The 8503-nt window shown below is 48.6% G+C and overlaps 1 protein-coding gene across 1 annotated transcript; it reads right to left on the bottom strand.

The window, feature by feature from the left end:
* Nucleotides 1-4909, bottom strand: mas (masquerade). The gene is made up of 7 exons (XM_064685659.1): nucleotides 4631-4909; nucleotides 4273-4569; nucleotides 4057-4212; nucleotides 3018-3989; nucleotides 2002-2959; nucleotides 590-867; nucleotides 1-525 (listed from the first exon to the last, which is right to left on the bottom strand). Exons 1-7 carry the CDS (start codon nucleotides 4887-4889, stop codon nucleotides 203-205), a joined length of 3243 nt encoding a protein of 1080 aa, XP_064541729.1. The 5' UTR covers nucleotides 4890-4909; the 3' UTR covers nucleotides 1-202.
* Between the last annotated feature and the right edge of the window lie 3594 nt (nucleotides 4910-8503).

Genomic DNA, 8503 nt, shown 5'->3' with positions numbered 1-8503 from the left:
GGGAGAGGGGGGAATACTTTTACTCTACGAGGGGGGAGATTAGTTAGTAGGACGTGAGTTTTATGTACGAGTAGATTACACTAGGTTGGGTTTACGGTTAACAGTCGTTAGAGATTCGGAGCAGTCGGAATCCATTCAGTCATAGTCCATTCCCGGCCAGGAAATTGCTACAAGTGCGGGATTCCTGCGACTTGCTCGCGCACTATAAATTATTCACGCTGATTATCTGATTGATCCAGCCGATAAAGGAGGAGACCTTCACGTAGACGCCGGGCACATCGACGCGACCACAACCGAAGCCCCAGGAGACGAGGCCGGCCAGCTCGAAGAAGCCATCGTCCTGGCAGACCAGCGGGCCGCCGCCATCGCCCTGACAGGCATCGTGCCCCTCCTCGCCGCCGGCACAGAAACTGGACGCGGGCAATATGAAGATCTTCTCCGTGACCGCGTTCACCTTGCGTATGCACTCCGCATCGCTCACAATGGGTATCTCCGCCTCGCGCACACGCAACGGTATCGGACCAGCTGACAAATTGGGAAATCCGATTTAGATTGAGCTTCACCTTGTGGCTGCTTTCGTGGTACTCACCCTCGCCCATGTAGCCGTAGCCGGTGACCGTGCAGCGCTTGCCGGCCGTGTGGCTAACGCCGCGCGCCGGCAGACAGACCAGACAGACGCCATCCCGCAGCTCCGCCTGGCCGTGCAGCTTGAGCAGCGCAATGTCATTGTCCAGCGTCTGGCTGTTGTGATTGTGGTGTATATAGGTTGTGGCCACGCGCAGCGTCTGGGCGCCGGGACTGCCATATTTACGGGTCAGATCATAGTCGCCCACGCGCACATAGATCGCATCGCCGGAGCGAACAATGCTGCGGAAAAGGGAGAAGGTTGGAAAGAGAAGAAAAACAAAGATTAGTTGGAGACTACACTCAGAGAAAAACTACATTCTAATAAGCAAATTCTACAACTAATTGAAATTTATGTCTTTTTTTTAAATTTAATTTAATTTTAATTTAATTTAAAATTTACTTGATATAAAAAAAGTGAAAAATGACTTGGATTAGGTACAAAATAATTTGTTCAAAAATTAGAAAACTTGAATTAAGCAAAAAATAATATTGGATTAAATGAATATAGCAAATAATAATAATAAGTTTAAAGTTTACTTCATTATAATTTAGTTTAATTTATTTGAATTTAATTTAAAAATTTACTTGATTTCAAATACGAAAATAGGTCAAAATCGACTTGGATTAAGTACAAAATAATTTGTTTAAATTTAGAAAACATGAGAAAAGCAAGCCGAGCCGTTTCGAATCGAGTATATTGAACCGGATTGAATGAATAAAGAACAAGATATTATTTAATTTAAAGTTCACTTGAATATAATTTAATTCAATTCAATTTAAAAATTTACTTGATTTCAAGTACGAAAATAAGTCAAAAACGACTAAGATTAGTTAAAAAAATTTGTTGCTAGAAAACTTGAATTAAGCAAAACGAACCGGTTCTTGTCCAGAACATTGAACCAGATTAAATGAATAAAGAAGAGAATAATAATCAATTTAAAGTTTACTTGACTATTATTTAATTCAATTTAATTTAATTTTTAAAATTTACTTGATTTCAAATACGAAAATAAGTAAGAAAAGGCCTGGATTAAGAGCAAAAAAATTAGTTGTTAGAAAACTTAAAATAAGGAGAAGATTGAACCGGATTAAATGAATAATGAAAAACTAAACCTAAACTTGTTTTTTTTTTAATATTAGAAAATATTGTTGCAACATTTTCAAGCTGATAAAAAGTTTGAAAATACTTTGGTAAATATAGAATCAAATTCTGGGATTACATGGGAAAAATCAAAATCAACAAGACCTTCGAAGATTTTTATAATTGAAAGAAAATTCCTTGACTAGCTTGCAATATTTCAAACTTGACCAGATTTTAGGAACTTTTAAGTATAGTTTTATTTGTGTCTCTATTTTTTCTCTAAGTGTACTCACTTGGTGACACAGTGCGCCGCGGTCAGCACCCATTGGGTGCCGATGAGCGCCGCTCCACACAGATACTGATTGAGGGAATTGATGAGCGCCACCTGCCAGCACCATTCGCCGTTCTCGCCATCCTCGCCGCCGACGACGCGCGCCCGGCGGCGACTGTAGTTGGCCTGCAGCTGGCCGGGATTGGGGTAGCTGGTTCGCTGATAGTATTCCGGATAGACGACGGCTGCCTGCTGCGAATCGAGCGGCTCGAGCTGATCGGGCTGGTCGTGATAGGAGCGGAGCTGGTTGCTCTGCAGGCCGCTGGTGTCGATCAGGTCGCCGAGCTTGTCGTTGTGTATCTGAATGGGCACAATTGCGGAGCCGAGCACCAGGCGCTCCTGGGACTTGTTAATGCTGCTGCTGCTGCTGCTGCCGGAATATGAGCTGGCCAATTGTCGGGCCGAGCGCTGCAGCCCGTACTTAGCCCGGGCGTACGTGACGTAGTTGAGCGCCGGCGAGCTCCGAGAGCGACCCGTGCGCAGCGTGCCCTTGACTCCGCACACGTACTTGGAGTAGACATGCGGACGTGGCGTTGTCGTCGTGGTGCTTGTCGTCGTCGTCGGAGGGGGCGGTGGTGGTGGTGGCGCTGTCGCCGGCGGCAGGGCGGGCTGCTGTCCGGGACCAAGTCCGTAATAGTCCGCATAGCTGGGCGGCGGCAAGCCTGGCTGATATCCATGCGTCAGGTGCGGCGGCGGCGGCTGATTGGACATGTAGCCGGAGGGGGCGTAAGGGGATTGCGGTTGTTGCTGCGGCGGCTGTGGGGCGTAGGGCGGCGGCGGCGGGCCCATGGGCGGATAGTTGAAGTAGGCGGTATCGTTGCGCGTCTGGAACTGTTGCTTCTCCAGGATTTTGCTCTTGGGCGCACAGCAAATCTGGCCGGAGCGCTTGCACCTAAACAGATCCGTCATCTCGGCGTTTTCTGGAGAGGATTCGTGTTAAAATTTGGGGGGGATTTTGTGTGGATTTGGGCTACTTACTGAAGCAGGTGAAGCTGAGCAGGCTGACAATGCACGAGCCGGGGCATTCTTCGCGCGGATCGGGACTCGGCGTATTGGGCAGCACATAAGGCGGCGCCGTGGGCGACGGCGTGGGCGGCGACGTCGGAGGCGGCAACTTGGGCTTGGGCGCGCCCGCACGCGAATTATCACAGCACACCGAGCCCTTGGAGCAGGTGGTGGGATTGGTCAGCAGCACCGAGGGTCGCTCACAGAACGCGGCCATAATGTTGAGCAGACAGAAGCCGGGACAACGTTGCACCGCCGGCGGTGCCTGCGGCGGTGGCGGTGGCGCCGGCGCTGACGGTGAGTTCAGCGTGCTCTCCGCAAAGGATATGAACTGCGAGAGCAAATCCCCGCCAGACTGTGCGGGAGCAGCGGCTGCTGGTGGCGGCGCCGGCGCTGCGGGACGCGCTGGCTTGGCCGCCGGCTTCGAGGCAATCTTGGTGGCCGGTTTGCTGGTCGCTGGCGTCTTGGCGGGCGCCGATTCGGAGGCGCTGCCCGTCACACAGCAGCTGCCCTCGCCGGGACAGAAGGCCTCGGAGTCGATGTCATCGCAGAAAATGGCAAAGATGCCGTTCATGCACTCGCCCTCGCACTCCTTCAGCACCTGGCCCTGATGATTCTGGCCCGATTTCAGCTTGTTGTTGTTGTTGCTGTTGCTGTTGCTGCTGCTCTGGGTTTCCTCCTCCTCATCGTCCTCCTCTTCCTCCTCCTCTTCGGCAGCAGCCTCTGTTGTGGTGGTGGTCGTTGTGGGCTTCTTGTGCTTGCCGGGCTTGCTCTGCGAGTGGCCGTTGTTGTTGTTGTTGTTGGTCTTGGTGCGCGCCGGCTCGGGCGTGGTGGTGCTCGTTGTTGTAGTCGACGTGGTCGTCGTCGTGGTGGAGCTGGTGCTGCTCGACTTGGTGGCGGCGGTTTTGACCAATGTTTGATTGCTCTTCAGGTTGCCCATGTGCTCTGTGGGGCAAAGGGATTAGGCTTTAAATGGGACTCTCTGGAGGGTATCTGTTAGTCGGGCACTTACTGGCCGGTATGTAGATGTCCTTGGGCAGCTTGCCATTGGAGTACTCATCCAGGGAGACGCAGCACTTGGTGCCCTCCTTGCAGAGCCCGCCGCTGGTCAAATATGCCTCACAATATTCCGCAATGCGATCCGCCACGCAGACGCCCGTGCAGTTCTCTAAGAGATCGGACAGAAGCTGAGTTAGATTCTAGTCGGATTATTATTGACTTCACATACTGTTCTCATCTTCGGTTTTGGTGGCTTCCTCCTTGTCCTTGGGCTTGCCCGTGGTGGACTTTTTGGTGGTGGCCGGCTTCCTCGTCGTGGAGCTGGCGGGCGCTGCGGTGCTCGCAGCTGGACGCTTCGGCTGCGGCTTTGGCTTGGGCTTGGCCGTGGTGCTGACCGTGGTCGTGGTGCGTCTGGTCGTGCTGCTGCTGCTCGTTGCGGGTGTGGTGCTGCGCGGCGTCGTGCTGCTGCTGCTGCCAGCTGTGCTTGTGGTTATTCTCGGCGTCGTCGCTGCGGTTGCATTTTTTCCTAAAACGAGCAGCTTTTAGTTGGAGCAGGATTCGCATTTGGAGAGCAGCTGGCTACTCACCTGGCGCATTCTCTATGCAGCACTTCATGCTGGGCGAGGGGCAGGGCACATCGTCGAGCACCTCGTAACAGATGAGCGTGGCCAGCGTGTGCACACAGACGCCGGGGCAATCTTTGGCATCCGCCGTGCTCGTTATTGTGTCCAGCAGCCCGGACAGAAAGCTGCCCGCCAGCGATTCATCCTGCGCCTGAGCCGGCGGCGCATTCCCCGCCAGCAGCAGCAACAGGCAGATGCTAAGTATTTGGCTAAAGGTTCTCATGTTGCTTGGTAACTTTGTCATTTCTTGTCAAGTTGAAGTTAGATCACGTGCTCATCTGCAAGAGAGAGAGAGGGGGGGGGGAAGAGAAAACGAAATTAGCCAAGTGAAAGTTGAGCTTAGTCAGCGCCCAGATGTAACCCCGAAAGGCCTCTGACGTAACAGAGCTCAACGTTGAGCGGAGTTGAGCTGAAAGATCATTGGCCTAGAAAGACGCCACCTGTTGGCAGGCAGTCGACACTGCACTGAGAGAAAAATCACAGTGCGAAATACCTAAAGAATGCCAGTAACAAATTTCTGTTTTCTTCTCGGCAACTTTGGACTTACAAAAGAAAATTCTTAAACTTAGAACTTTGGCCTCGACCTTGATCAGATTTTGTATACAACATTTCTGGCGCCGTTTTCTCTGAGTGTGATAAGAGCAACTGGTTCAGAGTTTTTGGGGAGGGGCAACTCCCAAAACCAGTTTCGACGCCGCATTCTCTTGGGAGCTGGTTCTGCAACAGGTGCGTCCAGGTAACTGTTCAGCTAGTCGAGTGTGTGCCCCATTTCGGATATTACGTATACGTCAACGGAATACTGGGCCTAATAAATGTATTTGGGTTGCGTCGCGCATTGAAAATTCTTAACTTAAATTGAATGCTGGCTCGAGTCCAATTCAAACCGGTTTTTTTCAGCTGCAAAATAATTGTGAATACTTGCTACAAATATGGGATAAGCCAGGCCAAAAAAAAGAAGAAAAAAAGCAGAATAATAAAAAACCTGCTTCACGAAGAAAACTTGAGGGCAGGGCCATGGTTCGAGTCCGAATTTTGTAAGGTATTTACATTAAACGTGCAGCTTTATGAATGAAATAGAAAGTACATTAACCCAAAAAAGAAGAAAAACCGCAACAAAATTGAAACCTGGTGCGATATCTCAACTGAAAGATCTCTAGCGAAAGTGCTGGCAATAGTTGACAATGGAGGCAGAATGGAAAATTGGTCGAGCTGACAATTATGTGCCGGTCCGAAAGCCCAAACCGCTGCAGTTGTTGGCCAACAACTCCTCACGTGCGACGCTTTCACGTACAAACCGGAAATTTTTCTTAAAGGGCCAACTATTTAGAAAAGCAAAAAAAAAACAAAAACAAAACTCTCATTAAGCCAGGCGTGCGACAATCCTCATTCTTTACGACGAAAAGAAAGAGAGAGAGAGAGAGCGAAAACAACCGCTAGAAAGCGCGAGCCTGTCACAAACCGAATAGAACCCGAAAACTCTAGAGTGTGCACGTATTTTGGGTCAGGCGACGACGCGTGCGCTGTCTCTCTCTAACGCATGGGCAACGCCTACGCCATCATGAATACCAAGTCCGGCACCAAATTCGATAAGTGGGTCAGATGCATAAGGCGCGACGACAACGACAAATACCCCTCTGTTGCCCCCCCCCCCTCCCCCTCTCTCGCATTCCCAGTTTAGCATGCGAATATGCGTTCTTGATGTCTGAAATTTAACGCTCTTCGCACCAAAAATGTCGAAAAGAAATTCTTTCATTGAATGATGGCCAAAACAAACAGAAACAGAAACGCGCATTCAAATGCCGATCGAACGGTTAACATTAACGGTAAACGACACGGACGTTAGGCACAGCCTACACTCAGAGAAAACCAGCAGGCACTTACTGCACAAATCAAGTCAAGGTCAACATAAGCATAAAACTCTTCTTAAACTTTGATTATAAGAGCTGTTATAACTGTTATACGCTTTTTTCAAGGATATAAATTGTTGTTAATTTTTTTTTATTGGGAAATTAAGTATGTTGCAGACTTCATTTATAATTCCATTTATTATTAACTTGAAATTTAATTTACAGTCTTTCTAGAATTATCTACCGTCTTTTTCTCTGCGTGTGGCACAGTTGAAATTAGAGTTTTGATCAACAACTATTTGAAAACTGTTTTTGTTTTTGTGCTCTTTTATTTTTAGCACTTCCATTTAAGTTCCGAGACACACACACACACATACACATATGCACAAATATACATACACACACACACATATACATGGCACTAGCCAAAGACAGCGGCTGTGATCCAAAGCCAGCGACAGTCTTTGCCTTTGGGGCGAACACACGAACAAGTTAAGCGACTTTTTTTCTTCTGCTTCTTCTTCTTCGGCTCTTTCTGAATTTATTGTAACGGTAAGCACAAGACACATAACTGTGCACTGGATCAGCAGGACAGCTCGGCGACATAGACGACGTGTCGAGAATGCGGCACAGTTTTCCAATTGCCATTGGCTGCGTATGCAAAGTTCCTCCAACACACACACACACACACTACAAGCTAATGGTTTGGGTAAACTGTGTGGGGGGGGAGGGGCGCTTAACAAACCGTTCTTAATGCCGGGGCGACTGCACCTTGCGAAAGCCAGCAACAAACTGACCATTGCTCAAGGTTCTCGCCGCTTGGTAAGCCGCCGCCGCCGCCGCCAAGGCCAGCGGACACAAGCCGGAGAAAGTGAGCATAAGAAGAATACCATAGCGAAGCGATTAAGAGACGCAAGAGAGCAAACGCCGCTCTCTCTCTCTCTCTCTCTCTCTCTCTGCCACCTGTTAGGCTGCTGCTGCTGCAGGCAGCGCTGTGGCAGCAGGTCGCCCGCTGCGCTGCGCTGCTTGTTTACAGCTAGTCATAAAGCGAGGATCACGTCATGACAGCTGTAATCATTGGCACTTGAGAATTTCGCGACCTTTTCTCATTTTCGGCACTAAATACAAACCCCGGAGTGTGCTCACTTAGCGGATTATGGTTGCAATTGCCAGGCGATCATTTTTGCTCGGTTCCCTTTTGCGCATTATTCTCAGGGCTTAGTTATGCAAATCTCAAGTGCACCCTGTGCGAAAAATGCAGCCTATGCAAATGTGCGTGCTATTTTTTTCTTTTTTTTTTTTGGCAAGTCAGCGCCGCAGGAGTTTTGGGATATTACCTGAATTTGCATATGCAAAGGAAAGTTGTTGACGTTTTACTGTTGTCAAACATTGTTAAAATGCAATTATGAGTGCAGAAATCGCAACATTTGCATAATGGCTGGGAAAAAATGGACTAATCGCTGGCTTAAGCGCAGCGTCACGTGGTTAAGCGACAAAAACCTAACCTCAAATCGGCTGAAAGGATTTCACTTTTACTATGTCTAGCTAATTAGCGCTGGCAGAATCAAATGTCTATGAAAAAGGACAAACTTTGAGCGATGAGACGTTCGTCTCGCCGTTTCGCGGATGTTCCCAGGCTCAGACAGACTTCTCCAGACTTCTCTCTCTTCACACACGACAGGCTCAAATCGAAATTTGAATAAAACGCTGCATACAAAATTGAAAGTGGTAAGAAAAAAAAAAGTGAAAAAAGTTCATAAAAAATCGGGAAAATAAAGAAAAAAAAACGAAGAAGTAAATTCTTATTTATCATTCTGTGCGTGTGCGTGTGAGCATTTTTGTACCTGAGAATCCTGCAAAGGCAAATAGATAAGGCGGCCGTCGTCTTGTGTTGGTGGTGGTTCGTGGTTCTCGCCAACAGGATCTCGTCCTTTGCGTATGCAAATCAGCCGAGCCGGCGTCCGTGATGATGATTCCTTTTCAATTCAAA

Source organism: Drosophila montana, unplaced genomic scaffold (assembly GCF_035044405.1).
Source record: "Drosophila montana isolate Dmon_TW-CO22-7 unplaced genomic scaffold, ASM3504440v1 contig_3083_1, whole genome shotgun sequence".
In the NCBI taxonomy this organism is placed as follows: Eukaryota; Metazoa; Arthropoda; class Insecta; order Diptera; family Drosophilidae; genus Drosophila; species Drosophila montana.
This window is presented reverse-complemented; position numbering and strand designations above follow the sequence as displayed.